An 18,915-nucleotide genomic window follows, 5' to 3' on the forward strand; every position below is an offset into this window, starting at 1 on the left:
TGGTTAGTTTGGGCAGATTCTTTGTGATTTAATACATTTAATTTTTCATTATACATAACACGATTTATTGGCTATTGATCTTTTTAAGAACAAATCAGTTAAGTGAACTCAATCAGCACAACTTCAAAATAATATAAGAAAGTACACAGATATTTTTCTGAATATGCATACAAGTCTTTTAATCAAGAAATGCTTTCCAATATTAGTTTAAAGTTTTATCAATGAGCATAAGGTTTAATTCATTGATGTATCAAATCATCTGATAATAACTTATCAAGTAGGAATGGTCAAAACAATTCAATATCTACCTGTCATCAACAAACTAACAATAAAACAAAGTGTTCTTCATAATGTCAATTGTAACTGATGTGTATCTTCATATTACATTGTAACTGATGTGTATCTTCATATTACATTGTAACTGATGTGTATCTTCATAATGTCAATTGTAACTGATGTGTATCTTCATATTACATTGTAACTGATGTGTATCTTCATATTACATTGTAACTGATGTGTATCTTCATAATGTCAATTGTAACTGATGTGTATCTTCATATTACAACTCATGTGTATCTTCATATTACATTGTAACTCATGTAAATAAATCATTACATTGTAAATAATTCATTACATTGTAATAATTGTAAATAAATCATTACATTGTAATAATTGTAAATAAATCATTACATTGTAATAATTGTAAATAAATCATTACATTGTAACTTATATAAATAAATCATTATGATTAAAAAAACTATTATGATTAAAAAACCAATAATACCCATACCTGTTTAAAGAAACTAGAGACAGTTAATGTTACTGGTTTGAAATTATCTAAACTTGATCCATAATCATCAGGTGAGCCACCTCGTCTCTCATATCCAGTACGACCTCTATCAAATGACCCTCTCCTTGAAATACTGTCTTCACGGTTACGTTTCCTGAAACTGTCATATTGACCTGGTAAACTGGAACTACTTCTTCTGTCTGAAAAAGGTAAACAGAGATTCTTACTACACAGTGCATAACATACAATTTATGTAAAAAAAAATCTACAAGGGTAATGTAAATTCAGGAATTATTGCATGAATTTATTAGTGTGAATTTGTAATTTTAGACTAAAATGCAATTAAAATTTTGAGACATTGTAAAAAACCCTGTTTAATTCATATAAAAAATTTCAAAATGTGAGTTTAAATTATTGTGATTATAACCCTGTCGCATTTTTTGCAATAATAAAAACATCGCAATATTATCTGAATTTACAGTATACATACCTGCCAACTGTCACTATTTGCGGGGGATTTCCCCCATGGAGGCTCCCAAATGGAAATTTTGAAAGAGAAATTTTGTCCACAGTTTCAAACAAAACAATTAATCTAACAATGGCTATAGGCTTGTTAAAGTATGAAGAAGTCAAGAAACAACATTAAAATGTATTTGAAGGTCCCCTTGAAGGTTTTCTTGGACTATGGGAGCCATTTTGCACGTAAAACCCCCATGGGCATTTTGAAAAATTGGCAGGCATGAGTTTATAAAAATTCTCATTACAATGTCCATAACAAAAAAATATGTAAACTTCTGTTTGTGAACAAGATCTGAATCCTTATAAAGCTGTGGATAAAAAAAAACAAGTGTAAATAGGTTATTCTTAACAAAAAATCAACATGTGTAATATAAAATATTAACAAATAAAAAACTATGGTCTTCCACGGGGCTGACATGTCTTAGAGAGGTATGAGGTTAAGGGGCATCTTTCTAATAATTACCCAGACTAGATGTTCTGGAAAGATCTTGATCAAATTTATCCACTGATGCCTCTCTCTCCATACTGCTAGCTCCAGTTACAATGTTCATCAGATATATAGCTGTCCAGGCAAATGGCATCCTGTATCTACCAAGTCTATCACAAAACTGGGCAGCATTCCCTCTGTGTTTCTCTTCTTTTGTCTAAACACAGAAATTTGTAAAATAATTTCTGTAAACTAACAACTTGTAAGCAATTATTACAATATTAAAAATATATAATGCAATGTAAATTCTATCTCCAAAAAAATATTTGTGCAAAGTATGGACACCTAGTTTTCTGTGTAGTGTCTTGCAGACTGTTGTCTTATTCCTTTTTTTCTTTCAGCCCCAGTACAGTCTGTCCTCTTTTGATTGCCCCTTTGGTACATTATTTTTTAATAAACATGTTTATTGAATTTGGTTGCATGAAATATATTTTTTTTAATGTTTCGCCACATGAAGTTTTCTTGTATGAAGGTTTTAGAATGTTGTCATGCCTGGGCTAATTATAGGCGACTATAATATATGGCTTTTGCTCATAGTTGAATCTATGGTTGAAATTATACAATAGCTGCTCATATTTACATAATTGTTTTTGAAATATACCAAAATAAATCAAACCTTATCTTCCTTTAGATAGGGATCAGCACATTCCCCAATGTCTCCTTGCTGTAAAACTTTCTCAAGCTGAAATATCAGAGAAAATCTTATCAAATATGTACAGCTTTGAAATATTTTCTTTTTTTACATAATGGGAGTACAAAATAATTCAGAAACTTTGGAGAAAACTGTACATTTAATACTGCATAACCTTCCTCTTACTTACAATGATTCCTTATTAGGAGTTATAATCATAGTATAAATAAAATGCTTTGCTGAGTGCAGCCTGATACGACCACAGAAGTTGAACCCTGAACAGTTGGGGCAAATTTGGACTCAATATTCAAGCTTTATACTGTCTGAATTTGGATTGTGATCAAGTTTTTGACATTATATAGGTTTCTGACATAAAACAAATGTCAAGATCTTACAAATCTATTGCGCAATACTTTGCAATTCAAGATTTCTTCTAAACTTTTCATAAATCTGAAATTTGAAAAATTGAAAAAAAATTGAACCCCTTAAAAAATTGGAACCCCCTCAACTTTAGAATCCCCCTCCCCTCCTCACACACACACTCGATCTCAGCCATTCCTTTGTAGTATGGAACCTTGTAGTATAATTTCAGAGAGATCCATACACTTAAACATCAGTTATTGTCTGGAAACTAGAAAAATGCTTGGTTTTGTCACTTGTTTGGCCCCTAATTCCTGCATGAATGGGGCAATAAGCCCCTAATCAAACCCAGCCTACCTTTTGTGAAATGGAACTGTTTGGTACAACTTCAGAGAGATCCATACACTTAAACACAAGTTATTGTCCAAAAACTACTAAAATGCTTGTTTTTGGTCCCTCTTTGGCCCTTAATTCCTAAACTATTAGCACCATAACCCCCAAAATGAATCCAAACCTTCTTCTTGTTGTATTAAACATTGTGGTACAATTTCAGAGCAATTGAAATACTTATACACAAGTTATTATCCTGAAAGTAGAAAAATGCTTCATTTCTTTTGGGCCCCTTATTCCTAAATGGTACTAACCATCATCCCCAAAATCAATCCCAAGCTTCCTTTTGTGGTATTGAACCTTCTTATTAAATTTCAAAGAGATCCATTCCCTTAAACTAAAGTTAATGTCCGTAAACCAAATGTGTCTTCAGAAGATGACACAGACAATCAAACGACAACATCATACCATTATATGATCCCAAATTTATTTTTGCGGTCATTTAAAATAAAACAATAAAATGCTTCGCTGAGCACAGCCTGATACAACTGAAGAGGTCCAGACCCTGAACAATTGGTGCAAATTTGGACCCAAGTCAACCTGAATATACATACTGTCTGAAATCAGATTTTGATCAAATTTAAGAAATAATTCATGGCAGCCTTCGATTTCGAAACAACATCATAGCATTACACAAACCCAAAAATATTTTTGCAGTCGTATAATATGTATTGATTAGCACAAATATTTATGGCTTGTAACCCAAATATCGTTTTATGGCTCCAATGGATCACAATTTTGTTTAGGTTATGTGTTTGATATTGTTTGCATGAAATACTAAAACTTACTCTTATGACAAGGAAAACATCTGGTGAAGGATATGTCAGACTTAATACACAGCTCCTACTCAGGGTAGACACGTCCTGCTTGGGTACATGATTTGATATCATATTCTTTAGATTGTCAGAGTTCATGTCAAAGTAAAAGTTTTCTGAAATCTAAAATAAAAACATTCTTTATTACTTGCATATCTAAAATAACATATTTATCAAATAATTATGTATCATTCAAAATAAATGCAAAAAAAAAGAAGTTATTATCCCTTTTTTTAACTAATTTTTCCCAATTATACCAGATGACAATTTCTAGTAAAATCATTTTTGCAACAGAAAAATTTCCATTTTTGCAGGTTTATTTTTTAAACAAAACATGATCACAGTGAAATGTCTAGTCGCAAATTTTACATGCTTATCAGGATAAAAACATGTTAACCAAAGAAAATATATTAGACATAACATGTTTTTTTTTACCCTCAATTTGATTGGCTATGCACACAAATTCATACCAGGCATCAAATTAAAGAATAATGCTCTATAATTATGCATGAAATCAACAGTGTGGTTTAACAGTAATATTTGAAGATTTGTGCAAATATAAATATATTGTTTCGTATAGGTATATTTTATTTTGTACAGAACTAACCTTCTTTTTTTCTTTAGAATCATATAAAGCCATACAGGCAAATATTGGTTCAAATTCTAACTCTAATCTGAAACAAAGAAACAAATTTCTGAAGAACTAAAAGTTTTAGATAAAAATTCTTTGAGACGTAAGGTGTGTCAATAAGAATATCCTGTCTCTGAAATTCAAAGATTTTTGTGATTGATCAAATTTTGCAAAAAAATAAAATTTGAACTTAATTTTTATAGCATCATTTCTATGCAGAATTTCCTGTAATTTAAAATTTAATTTCGCATGTTTGTCCACTGTTCAAAATTTGCATTAATAATACATGTACTACAAAACAATACTAAATAATACATGTACTACAAACAATACTGAATAATACTTATTTCGTGAAGAGCTCTTAATATAGTATTTTCCGATTAAAAATATTTTTAATGAGTGAAATATAAGTTTGTTTAATCTGAAAACCATTCTCTAGGATTTAAGTAGAATTGTGAACAGATATATCATGTTAAGGAGGGGTATTTGCGAAAAATACCAGTCGAGAGAATGTTAAATTTCACGAGCCGTAAGGCATTGATGATCGTGACGTTACAAGCGTCCAGTCGGATAGAGTATTTTTTGGCAAATACCACGGCAGAGAGGGTAAAAAAGGCATATCCTTTTAGCAAATACCCCGGCGGCGTTAAAAATGAACGATATTCATTTGATAACAGTAAATTGGTGAAAAATACACTGGCTATTAACCAATCAAAACCCCGGATTCTTACATAAGGTGTAATTATATGAGAAATGACACAATTTCTTGACAAAATACCTCAGATTGAGACATTTGACTAATATTCTGTGACCAAAATGTTCTTGTGGCACCACAGCTGGGGGTCTTCTTTCTATCTTTTCCTCCTGAAATTAGAATGTTTCTATAGGTTATTTAACTAATTTAGGGCGACTAAAAAATAAATTACACAAAATTAGTCTTAGGCTTATTCAGGGAAGTTCCCAACATTTGTTGAAACATTTTCCAGTTCTAATTTCCGGTAAAACATGTGCACTCCATTTCATAGTCCTTTTGCAACATGTGGATAGTGAAAAAAGATTAGAAATAGGACTTTTTTGCATATGTGTTTTGTTTATTTCTTATTTTCTCTTCTCTTCTCACTTTCTCTCTGAAATAAAGTTCTCTTTATTGATCAATATTGAAATAATTGTTCCCCAATATATATTGTATACATATTATAATTTTGAGTACTAACAATTTTTCTAAATATACAATCTAATGTTTAACGAGGCCGAGATAAGGTATCGGTACTTTCTGTATCAAACTAACAAATGTGGAAGTTTTTAATAAAGTATGTACAATTTAAAAAAAAAAAAAAGAAATAGAACCTACACAATACAACTTGATGTCAATTTTAGACCTCTTGAAAGATGGAAACATCAACAAATTATCATCAATTTATTGTATTAAAATTCTATCATAAATTCTTTTTCCTCCACTATTTTGTGACCCAGAACAACCAAAATAAAAGAATCTCATTTGATAATTGAGTGTTTTACCTCGTCTGGTATTTCATACATGCTGAACAAGGAATCCAATCTGTGTTGTTGTCGTTGATCCTCGTTCTGTTTGTCTACTTGTTCATATGACATCTGTTCAAACAAGTTAGGTAGTAATACATCAGCTTGGGATTGTTTAAGATCAAATATACTACTGGCCCAACTTCCACGTGGGGTGTCATTCATGTGAATTGATTGTCTTTTTGAACTCACATCCTTAAATAAAATAAATTCTTTTTAGTTTAAAAGAATAACTCTACAAAAAAAGAGGCTCCTTAAAGCAAAAAAGGAGGCTCCTTGCTCACCTTATAAAAATTTGAAGTATAAAGTTGCTACCTCGTTTTCGAGATAATATACATTTAAGGCCAATAACCTCTTTTAGGAGTCATCCCAAGAGTTTTGACCATTTTGTAGATCTTGTATCGCTGATCATTTCTGCTGTTAAAGGTTTATAATAATTTATATGAACAGAACAGGCAAAGATCTAAGTTAGCTTTATGATCCTTCAAATTTAACAAAACATGTTCAATATGTTTCAATACTTGAACATGTGTGTAAAGACTTCCATTTAAACGAAAATCCTTAATTATATCCTAATGTTAAGAAATACACTACTATTGAATTATTGCCTTCTCCAATTCACTAGTGACCTAAACCATGATAACTCTCGTTAAAAATTCAGTAACAGCACAGCACAAGTGCAAGGAAGAAACTGTGATAAAAGAAAAAGTTAACATACATGCAAACAAGATTGGATTAATCGACACTGAAAGAAAAATTTGAATACACCATATAATTTAAAAGCTGTTTTTTTTAAAGTTTTATTAACAAACTGGAACGCATGAAAAAACAAAAACCCCACATAAAATAAGAAGTAAACAGCTCTATAATCTTACAAAAATTTAACATGCTCCTTAATTCTGTGTTTATTGTTTATAAAGGTCAAGATTGGTTAACCTTGGCACCAAAACAGGAAATTATTAGCCATAGTTCAGAGAATGAAATATTTTCTGTTGAATATAAGTTATTGATTCCAAATACAAGATTTCTTTTACTAAATTTTCAATTGGCAGTAAAGTAGATCCAAATGTAAATTTACAGCTTTTTGTATTTATCAAATCAGTGGTGTGTATAACAGACATTTTGCCAAAAGACATGAAATACACTCTGTTTCTGTCTAAAACAATTACAGTTGCAATAAGATTTACACTATTTCTGGTAGAAATCAAGCAAAAAGAGAGCCACAAATAATCTTAGTAGTTTAACTTTTAAATACTTTAAGTTACTCTATGTCGTACTTTTTCTGGTTGTGGCATAGAATCTTCCACATCCACCTCATATTGTTGTTGATCCAGACCATCTCTGTCTGTTAACTTCTCCTTACTACAAACACTGGAACTGTACCTCTGGTATCTACAGAGAGATATAGTTCATTTCAATACTAATAACTTACTACAAACACTGGAACTGTACCTCTGGTATCTACAGAGAGATATAGTTCATTTCAATACTAATAACTTACTACACACACTAGAACTGTACCTCTGGTATCTACACAGAGATATAGATCATTTCAATACTAATAACTTACTACAAACACTGGAACTGTACCTCTGGTATCTACAGAGAGATATAGATCGTTTCAATACTAATAACTTACTACACACACTGGAACTGTACCTCTGGTATCTACAGAGAGATATAGATCATTTCAATACTAATAACTTACTACACACACTGGAAATGTACCTCTGGTATCTACACAGAGATATAGATCATTTCAATACTAATAACTTACTACACACACTGGAACTGTACCTCTGGTATCTACAGAGAGATATAGATCATTTCAATACTAATAACTTACTACACACACTGGAACTGTACCTCTGGTATCTACACAGAGATATAGATCATTTCAATACTAATAACTTACTACACACACTGGAACTGTACCTCTGGTATCTACAGAGAGATATAGATCATTTCAATACTAATAACTTACTACACACACTGGAACTGTACCTCTGGTATCTACACAGAGATATAGATCATTTCAATACTAATAACTTACTACACACACTGGAACTGTACCTCTGGTATCTACAGAGAGATATAGATCATTTCAATACTAATAACTTACTACACACACTGGAACTGTACCTCTGGTATCTACAGAGAGATATAGATCATTTCAATACTAATAACTTACTACACACACTGGAACTGTACCTCTGGTATCTACAGAGAGATATAGATCATTTCAATACTAATAACTTACTACACACACTGGAACTGTACCTCTGGTATCTACAGAGAGATATAGTTCATTTCAATACTAATAACTTACTACAAACACTGGAACTGTACCTCTGGTATCTACAGAGAGATATAGATCATTTCAATACTAATAACTTACTACACACACTGGAACTGTACCTCTGGTATCTACACAGAGATATAGATCATTTCAATACTAATAACTTACTACACACACTGGAACTGTACCTCTGGTATCTACAGAGAGATATAGATCATTTCAATACTAATAACTTACTACACACACTGGAACTGTACCTCTGGTATCTACACAGAGATATAGATCATTTCAATACTAACTAGATATCATTGAGATGGGAGCCATCTCTGTGGGCCCCGCTGTGAATAATGTGCATTAAAAAATTGTATCTTTACCATAAGACATGGGTTTGTCAACTGAAATCAAAGTTTTTGACCTTGACCTTTGACCTATGAAGTTGTAAATAAATTATGACACACCCTTTGGTGTTGGTTTATAAACATGTCAAGTATAAACTTTGAAATGATAAAGGTTCTCAAGATATAGAGCGGACACGATCTTTACCATAGGACATGGGGTTGTCAACTGAAACCAAAGTTTTTGACCTTGACCTTTGACCTAGGAAGTTGCACATAAATTATGACTCACCCTTTGGTGTTGGTTTATATACATGTCAAGTATAAACTTTGAAATGATAACGGTTCTCAAGATATAGAGCGGACACAATCTTTACCATAGGACATGGGGTTGTCAACTGAAACCAAAGTTTTTGACCTTGAACTATGCCCTAGGCAGTCGTTCATAAATTATGACACACCCTCTGGTGTTGGTTCATATACATGTCAAGTATAAACTTTGAAATCATAACGGTTCTCAAGATATAGAGCGGACACGATCTTCACCACAGGACACAGGGTTGTCAACTGAAACCAAAGTTTTTTGACCTTGACCTTTGACCTAGGAAGTTGTACATACATCATGACACGCCCTCTGGTGGTGGTTAATAAACATGTAAAGTATAAAGTATGAAATCATAATGGTTCTCTAGATATGGAGCGGACACAAAGTGTTACGGACGGACAGACTGATCACTATAGGGGACCGCCTTTGGCGGGACCCTAATAACTTACTACACACACTGGAACTGTACCTCTGGTATCTACAGAGAGATATAGATCATTTCAATACTAATAACTTACTACACACACTGGAACTGTACCTCTGGTATCTACACAGAGATATAGATCATTTCAATACTAATAACTTACTACACACACTGGAACTGTACCTCTGGTATCTACAGAGAGATATAGATCATTTCAATACTAATAACTTACTACACACACTGGAACTGTACCTCTGGTATCTACAGAGAGATATAGATCATTTCAATACTAATAACTTACTACACACACTGGAACTGTACCTCTGGTATCTACAGAGAGATATAGATCATTTCAATACTAATAACTTACTACACACACTGGAACTGTACCTCTGGTATCTACAGAGAGATATAGTTCATTTCAATACTAATAACTTACTACAAACACTGGAACTGTACCTCTGGTATCTACAGAGAGATATAGATCATTTCAATACTAATAACTTACTACACACACTGGAACTGTACCTCTGGTATCTACAGAGAGATATAGATCATTTCAATACTAATAACTTACTACACACATTGGAACTGTACCTCTGGTATCTACAGAGAGATATAGTTCATTTCAATACTAATAACTTACTACAAACACTGGAACTGTACCTCTGGTATCTACAGAGAGATTTATATAAATCATTTCAATTCTGTAGAAACCTATTGTTCAGTGGTTGTTGTTTGTTGATGTGGTTCATAAGTGTTTCTCTGTTTTATAAATACAGATTAGATTGTTTGTTCTCCTGTTTGAATTGTTTTATACTAGTTATTTTGAGGCCCTTTATAGCTTGCTGTTTGGTGTGAGCCAATGCTCTATGTTAAAAGCTTTACTTTGACCTATAATGGTTTACAATTTGTATCTTGGTTGGAGAGTTGTTTCATTGGCGCTCATACCACATCTTATTTCTATGTACCTTCGGTATCAATAGAGATTAAAATCATTTCAATTTTTGCAAATCTATAGAGAAATTTATAATAAATTTATATCTTTGAAATATTGGTAACTCTGATATCAATAGATTTAAAACTAGATGACTTTTTTGTTTTACTGCCTCATAAACACATACCTAGAAACTCGTATGACATTTACCATTCTAAAAGAATTCACAGAGAGTAAGATTGTTTAAATATTTTTATATCGCTGTAATAAATGTTCTGACAAAGATTGGTTTACAATACTGTCATATAGCTTTCTCTGTGTAGATTTATGTACTAACTTCTTACCTTCTAGATACTACAGTATAATCAGCAGTGTATCTCCTCACAAAGTCAAATACATGTGTATCAGTCTCAGCCCTATGCAAAAAGATAAAAATACAATAAGTTTGTTAACATTTACTATTACATCATGTCCCCTCCTAAAAAATCAGGTAGTATGCTGTATAGCTGTTTTTAAGGGATTTCAGTTAAAAAAAATCTATTTTACTCATGATGTGAAGTAGATTTAAGATTGAAAACATTAAATTCATTTTTTTAAAAGCTACTTATTGAACAGGAACCATATTTGTAATAATAAAACAAAAATCCTACCCAATTTCTGGAACAATATGACTGACAGTCCTGCATCTTTTTGGCAAGAAATGGACATCCACATCATCATTATCTGGGTATAATATAAGATCTCTATGTGGATCTCTTTCTACTGTACATTGGTTCTGTAGGACAAATTCTTCATATTCTGGTGGGTCTACCACATCATTGAGGGGAACCTGTAACAAAAATTTGCGAAAACAAATTTTACAGATCTAACATTGTTGGGCTGATGTTTAGACGAGTTGTTTATAAAGAATGTACACATCCATGTATCATCATCACTGCTGGTGATCTGATGGATGAATCTGTTGTAGAGTTGTCACTGCTTCAGACGTACTTATAAATACATTGTATAATCATTTCTGTGACTGTATCTTACATTAATTTGTAGGATCCTTTACAATAGATAATTCAGCTGATCTGTAACAATACCATCTTCATGCCATATATCATGTACTGAAGTACGATGCTATATTTAAAACTGACGAGAAAGGGTAACACCGGGCGACCGAAAGCTTTATTATGAAGCCATTGTGGTTGAGTGGTCTAGCGCATCGGATACAGTGCAGGCATTTTGGTGTCATGATATCTCAGTAGCATGAGTTCGAATCCCGGCGAGGTAAGAACAAAAATTTGCGAAATCAAATTTTACAGATCTAACTTTGTTGGGCTGGTGTTTAGACCAGTTGTATATATATATGAATATAATTCCTGTTTCTTTATTTAACATAATGTTCCAAAGGCATTTAAATTTGTCTAAATGACTTTTTAGAAGAAACAAAAGATTAATTTGGTAAATATCAATTAGGCAGCAATCTAGTAACACAGGGAAAAAACTTTTAGACAGGCTAGTCATACACAATTTACTGAATATATCAATTTCATCATGTTCATTATTTTTTCATGTAAACCATTATTTGAAGCTTTTTAATTTAAAAGGCCTTATAAAATAATAAAATAAATGAAGTTCATGTCAAATGCTGTGAAAATCATTTTCAATGTAATAGTTTTAATAGGTTTCCTCTGAATTAAATAACTGCAAAAGTTATCCTTCTGTATCAAAAACACAGTGTTATGATTTAGTTTTACTCACAGTAAGATTTAACCCGCTGACACTTCTAGCAAGATCTGATGGAGCATATACTGTCGATGATACTGCCTTTCTAACCTCGGCAGCACCTTGCCTGAAACAATAATTAAAGATTCATTATCTTCTCTGTATGGAATATATCTTCATGTGTAAGGCAAGTAATTCGGTAGGTTAGAAAAGATCATTTTGAATAATAATAGTTTTATAAATAATAAATGACAAGTATCATTATTCCTGCCTTGCTTTCTATTACTTTCGACTTTTAACAAATTTGAAGTGACAGAATACAGATACAGTTAGCATCACTATAAAACTAATTTGAATGACATCAGATTTTATCAGAAATTATAAGGATAATAGCGAGTTCATATTTTACACATGTCCCTTTCCGTATCATATCTTTATTACCTATTACTCGACTATAAAATCAACCACAATAAGGTAGTTTCAAGTCCCATCAATATATATATGTTCCTAGGGACACCAAGAAAGATGAAAAGCAATTAAGTAATGGGACCTTTATCAGTTTATTGGCCTAATGATAATCATATATTTTGGATAGTTTATCTGACCTATTCATTATCATATATTTTCAAGCTTGAAAAGGTGACCTATACCAGCGGCACGTCTTATCACCTTGTACATAGGAAGTGCCTCCCTTGTTGTTCGGTGTGAGCCAAGGCTCCGTGTTGAAGGCCGTACATTAACCTATAATGGTTTACTTCTTTTAAATTGTTATTTGGATGGAGACTTGTCTCATTGACACTCACACCACATCTTCCAATATCTATTTAACTTCGAAAAATTGTACACACGAGACTTTATACACGCAAGACTTTAATTAATACAAGATAGACAGTCCAGTCATTCCAATGTCAACAGCCACACGGAAGCAGGACAAATCGCCCCACTGGCAAATCGCCTCACTTTTTCACCAACTCAATACTTTTAAAAAAAAAATTATTGACTTTGAGGTGGCATGACTTCATTCATAAGGACTTTCCTATTTTTCATAAGTGGGGTGAGTTTGAAAGACTGAATTCATCAGGATTAGTCTATTTTTCACAAGTGGGGCTAGTTGGCATTCACGTCACAGAAATACTGATAATCACTTCTTTATGCTTTATTTCAACAAAAAGAAAAGAACTACAAAATAGATATAAGAAGATGTGGTATGAGAGGCAATGAGACAACTCTCTATCCAAGTCACACTTTGTAAAAGAAAAACCATTATAGGTCAAAGTATGGTCTTCAACACAGATCCTTGGCTCATACCAAGTAAGCTATAAAGGGCCCCACAAATGACTAAAGTAAAACCATTAAAACGGGAATAACATGTTTATCTAAGGTTTTCATAGGTATTAATTTTATTCATGAGTGGGACAGGAACATAGATATACAAAGGGATTGCATCTTTAGAATTAAGTGGGGCCAGTTGTCATTACTAAATTCATCAGGATTTATCTATTTTTCACAAGTGGGGCAAACCTTATTTCAGAGGAACATTTGCCCTTTATAATGTTCATACTGTATCCAACCTGCATGTTTTTTCAATGGGATTTTACCCTTTTTTTAAGAGGGGCGAGTTGGTAAACAAAAGATGGGCAATTTTTCATAAAGTGGGGCTAGTTGGGGAAAAATTGGGGCGATTAAGTGTGGGGCAATATCATGAATATGCCAGTGGGGCAATTTGTCATAGATTACAGCCACACGTATACCTACAGAATACAGAATCCCCCCAGTCAAACAAGGTTGGAAATTGCAATGACCATATCTGAATTGACTGCATTCTTTTTTGTAAAATAGTAATAATTTCTAGTTAGTACGCTACATTTACTTCTTCTTCTAACTCCTAATTTGTAGTGACCGCCTCCAACATTTTGAAGTTTATATATCTCTTATACTGCGCATTGCTTTGTGGAGACGTATATATACAGTGAAAATTAAACAATTTTATAAACAAAATTGTTGATAAATGATTAAATATTTTTACATAGACTTAGTCATAGTGGTAGTGGCTAGTGCATATTTTTAGTTAGTTGGAAAGTAAGTAATTAGGAAATAGCTGAGTTCATTATCTATGCAAACAAATTCTACAAATATTTATTCGACACAAACAGAAGTGCAGTTTTTTTTTCTCTTCTGTCTGTCACTTTTGTGTCGTGATACACTGACACTCCAACTTCACGTCTTCAGCATCCTTCAGTTCGTCAAACATTGTTGTGGATCATCATCGAGTTAACAATAACACGGTGAGCATTTTTCTGTTAACTTCAATTAAAACAAAAATGTTCAGAAACCATTTTCGGAAGGGGCATATCTATTTAACTTACTTATTTAATTTTTGAGCGAATGCTCGCTGTCCCGTCGAGGCCATTATTCATCACACTGTGAAATACGTCATCAATTTTGGGATACTTAGCTGCGGTCTCACTAATTAACGACAACAAGCGTCAACAAGCGACAACAAGAATTATTTTTAGCGACAACAAGCGACAAAAAAATAATTTAGCGACAAGAAAACATTTTTTTTTTTAATTAAAATTAATTATTGCAATAAATATTAAAAGAATATGCAAAACAAAATAATTTTAGCGACAAGAAAGTTAAAATTGATAGAAAAAAATGAAACATTATTTACATAATATTTTATCATCTATTATGAATACCCAGGTAGCACAAAACATTTTCAAAACATTTTTTATAAGGTTGTATAAATGTCTTATCAAAACGTTGTCAAACAAATATTTTCGTGATGTTATGTGAATATTTTTTCTTCGATTTTTAAAACATTTATTTAAAACATTTTTTGAAAATATTTTTACAATGATGTAAGAATATTCATAAAAATGTTTTCGATAATATTTTTTAAGATATTTTGTATGAATGTTTTATAAATGTTCAGAAGATATGTAGGTTCTACCTCTGAAAAACATTTTAAAAGTATATAAGTAGAACATTCTTAACAATATCACTCCGATGTTTTAAAAATATTTTCTAAAAATGTTTCATGAAATGTTTAAATAACATGCCTTTGAGATATTTTAACAACATTTCTTCATAATATTTGATGAAAACATTTTGAAAACGTTACGCTTTTAATATTGAGAAAATGAATTTATAAAACATTTTGTTGCTAATATTTTGACAACATTTTAAAATAATATTATGAACACATTCACCCCAAAACATTTTAAAAACGTTTCGCATTTAATATTGAGAAAATGACTTTATAAAACATTTTGTTGCTTATATTTTAACAACATTCTAAAATAATATTATGAATACATTTACAAAAAAATATTTAATAGAAAATGTTTTAACAATATTTTTCAAACATTGATTTAGGTTATGTAAAATACTTTATTTTATTTAATAAATGACAGAGATTGGAGCTGTACCTCGATCCCATATATATATAGCATTATATAGTGCACGCACTGCTATTTTCCGGATTTTATATTCCACTACCGACATCAAACGTTTACACATTTAAAATCTAACTGTTCCCGATGATCAACGGACATGATCCAAAGGAATTTTGAAACCAGTAACCGGAAGTTTTAATTATTGCCATGCTGTAAACAAAGACAAAGGAAACGTACAAAATAAAGAATAACCTTATCATGCGTTAAAACTGGTAAGATATGACACTAGTTCACATTTATAAATCATTGTTATGCTTCTAAAAATATCTTGGTTAATTTGTTTAATATATTCAAACAATAAATACGAGTGTAAGCAAGTATAATACAAAAAGGGGGATGATGATAATTTAGTCTGCCTTGATGTTGTGATGTGTATGTCCAGTGAACATTAGAATTATACAAACAGGGTTAAACTTAAGGTTTTTTTTTATATTATTTTAAAGTCTATAAATGCAATCACTTGTAACCACTGAGCATGTCTGAAAAGTTCTGTTATAAGCATTACAAGTCAGCCCATTATTTGCTTTAACAGACAGGGCAATACTTTATTTGCTCCATCGCTGGCTACACATCTACTTATCAAGGGAATCTCAAATATGCAATGATTATCAAAGCTTTTGCTATTTGACAAAGCGAGTGTTGTTGCCTCTATAATATATTGTTTTATGTTTTTGTAACTTGTACTTTTGTGTTGAGCCCTACAAGTAACAACCTATCACCCAGCCAGATAATTATTTATGTGCCGATCCCAAGACAGGAGTTTGATTCAGTAGTTGCCGGTTCATTTCTGACAAATTTGTTTTTTCGTTAAACTTTATAAATTATGCCATTCCTTTCATTGTTAGAATTGTTTAAATTATACGACTTTACAGGACGTATTATGGTAATGTATACTGTGTCCGTCTGTCGGTCGGCCTGTTCGTTCCTCTATCTGTTGCGTCAACATGTCCGACACTAACTCAAAAAAGCTTTAACCAATTTGAATAACACTGGATTGTTTATATACATGGAGCAGCTGTTCACTTTTAAATGTTGTGGCCATTGTAGCTGACTATTACACTGTGACTTTTTCTAACTTATATTTTATTCATTTGTTTATTTTAACTTTTGTAGGATCAATTAGACGTTCCAAAATTTATGATAATTTTCTGAAATGCAGATTAAAATGGAGAATGGAAATGGGGATTTTAAAGAAGAATATAAGCTTAGAAATGACTACAAATATCCTGGAAGAGCAAATTTTTTGAAGGTATTTATTATTTTAAATCCTCAATCTACATTACATGTATTTGCACAAAAATATACAATAACCATTACAAAATATTTTTGTTTATGGAAGACCAAGAAAATGTTACAGGTTCTTCATGGCTGGCTACTCTTTATAGTTGAGAAAACTATAGTGTCTTATTTTAAAAACTGGTGAAATCTACCGTTACACTTGTTTAATAATAAAAAAAACCTCTAGATGTTTAAAATAGCTACAATTGTTGCTTCACAATAAATTAACACTGATAAGTTGACACTTTTCAATATATTTTTGTAAAACCGCTGGATTTAATGAAGAGAAATAGTTTATAGTGTAATTTTGATTAAATTAACTGAAATTTCAGCCACTTGTTTAATCACTAAACTGAAGGACTAATTTGCTTACACTTTATTTTACAGAAGCCAGCAGATGTCAAAGGAAATAAAAAGAATGGAACAAAGGAAACTTTGAAAAAGAACAGTGATATGAAAATATTGAATAAATGTTTTGTATTTATAATTGTAGTTCTATCTTGTATAGTGTTGACTAATTACTTATAAGGTAGCAGAGAAAACAGTTAAAAAACTATGCAGAAGCAGAAAAATGTCTGAGGGTACCTGTGATCAAACATGAGATCAAGAAATACTTTTAAAAAAAATGCGCAAAGATATTTAAAATCAGAAAAAAAGAATACCTTTCTGTAAGTAAAACCATGACAAACTATATAATATTACGTGTTCAATAAATACAAAAAATAGGGTTATGTCAATGAGATATCAATCTAAATCTGACAAAAGTAAATAAAATATATGCTGATTCAACTGTAATCAACAAACAATTGTAAAATGAGATGTTGGGTAAAGATCAGTATGACAGCAGTTGTTTTTCAGATGCAGATCTAGGATTATGAGAAAAGTGGCCACATGCTCTAAACTAGACAAAGTTGAAGTGAAATAGTTGGAATTAGATAAACCATAATTATAGCTCCATGCGGGGACCCAGGATCTCCCCATATTCAAACACGATCAACTGTTTTATAATATTTTATAAAACGTTTGAATAATGATGTTAGAAAACATTTTTCTAATGATATTCATATAACATTTAAATGATGTTTTGAGAATATGAACATTATTAAAACATTTTGTAAAATGTTTTTTGAACATTTCACAACATTATTTCCTGCAAAACATTTTTGTTTTATGTTTTAAAAATGTTTCAAGGATATTTTAATGTAAAACAAACATTTATAAAACATTTTACAAACATTGTCAACAAAATTTAGAAACGTTTTAATGATGTCTTAAAAATATTCTGGAAATGTTATAGAAAATGTTTTGAAAATATTTGTGAAACCATACAATGGCACGTTATTTTAATATTTTCTACGATATTTTCACAACATTTTTCAAAATGTTTTAAAAACATAAACAAAATATTTTTGTGTTAACTGGGTAACAGCCAGTATTACGTTTATTATTGTATTATGAGATTACTTTTCCTTGTGCTTTAGAACATATTATTTATCTTATAATTTGTTTTTTAAAACTCTTTTCGTGCAATATATATTAAGCTCGCAAAATTAATTATTTGTGCATCATTGTCCTGAAAATATTGACACAAATTGTGAAATACAAAAAACTGGAATCAAACAGGAGGAAAAGAAAATTGAAATGTGAATGTTTTCATCTTTTTATATGTTTATTGCCTCATTAAACGATATTTATCATGTTTATGCATATTGATTGAAGATGAAAGGAAATTAATGACAATCTTGAGTTTTCAACAGGTTTTCAACAGGTGTTCACTATTTACAATGATTGAAAGGAAATAATATTTCATGTTTTTGTTTCAATAAATCCTTCAAAGGAAAGTTGACCTTTTTTTTTTGTTTTTGTTTCAATTTTATAGCGTGTGCATTTCCTTTGTTCTACCAAGCTGACTGAAGCCATTCAACTTTTATGTTTAGTATAAAGTAAATTGTCAGCATTTCAGTATTATTCTCGCAAAAGTACG

At 31.3% G+C, this 18,915-nt stretch overlaps 1 protein-coding gene and 1 long non-coding RNA gene across 5 annotated transcripts in view; one reads left to right on the top strand and one right to left on the bottom strand.

The window, feature by feature from the left end:
- LOC143058286 (dedicator of cytokinesis protein 7-like) overlaps nt 1–14,638 on the bottom strand; it is a 62,926-nt gene extending 48,288 nt beyond the window's left edge. For all 3 annotated transcript variants that reach the window (XM_076231778.1, XM_076231774.1, XM_076231766.1), the window contains exons 1-12: nt 14,559–14,638; nt 12,229–12,319; nt 11,133–11,311; nt 10,827–10,898; nt 7,440–7,554; nt 6,142–6,357; nt 5,402–5,487; nt 4,600–4,666; nt 3,966–4,115; nt 2,413–2,478; nt 1,773–1,953; nt 791–990 (exon numbers count right to left, since the gene is read on the bottom strand). In XM_076231778.1, the coding sequence (XP_076087893.1) occupies nt 791–990; nt 1,773–1,953; nt 2,413–2,478; nt 3,966–4,115; nt 4,600–4,666; nt 5,402–5,487; nt 6,142–6,357; nt 7,440–7,554; nt 10,827–10,898; nt 11,133–11,311; nt 12,229–12,319; nt 14,559–14,602 (1,467 nt within the window). In that variant the 5' untranslated portion in view covers nt 14,603–14,638. The remainder of the gene's footprint in view (nt 1–790; nt 991–1,772; nt 1,954–2,412; nt 2,479–3,965; nt 4,116–4,599; nt 4,667–5,401; nt 5,488–6,141; nt 6,358–7,439; nt 7,555–10,826; nt 10,899–11,132; nt 11,312–12,228; nt 12,320–14,558) is intronic.
- Nucleotides 14,639–15,446: 808 nt separating this feature from the next.
- Nucleotides 15,447–17,409, top strand: LOC143058307 (uncharacterized). Of its 2 annotated transcripts, none has more exons than XR_012972997.1 (3): nt 15,447–15,865; nt 16,767–16,902; nt 17,319–17,409. It is a non-coding gene; the product is annotated as an uncharacterized LOC143058307 (long non-coding RNA). The 2 variants fall into 2 exon arrangements; XR_012972996.1 differs by having other exon boundaries at nt 15,482–15,865; nt 16,813–16,902.
- The last annotated feature ends 1,506 nt before the right edge of the window (nt 17,410–18,915 follow it).

The sequence above is a fragment of the Mytilus galloprovincialis genome, chromosome 1 (assembly GCF_965363235.1).
Source record: "Mytilus galloprovincialis chromosome 1, xbMytGall1.hap1.1, whole genome shotgun sequence".
Lineage (NCBI taxonomy): Eukaryota > Metazoa > Mollusca > Bivalvia > Mytilida > Mytilidae > Mytilus > Mytilus galloprovincialis.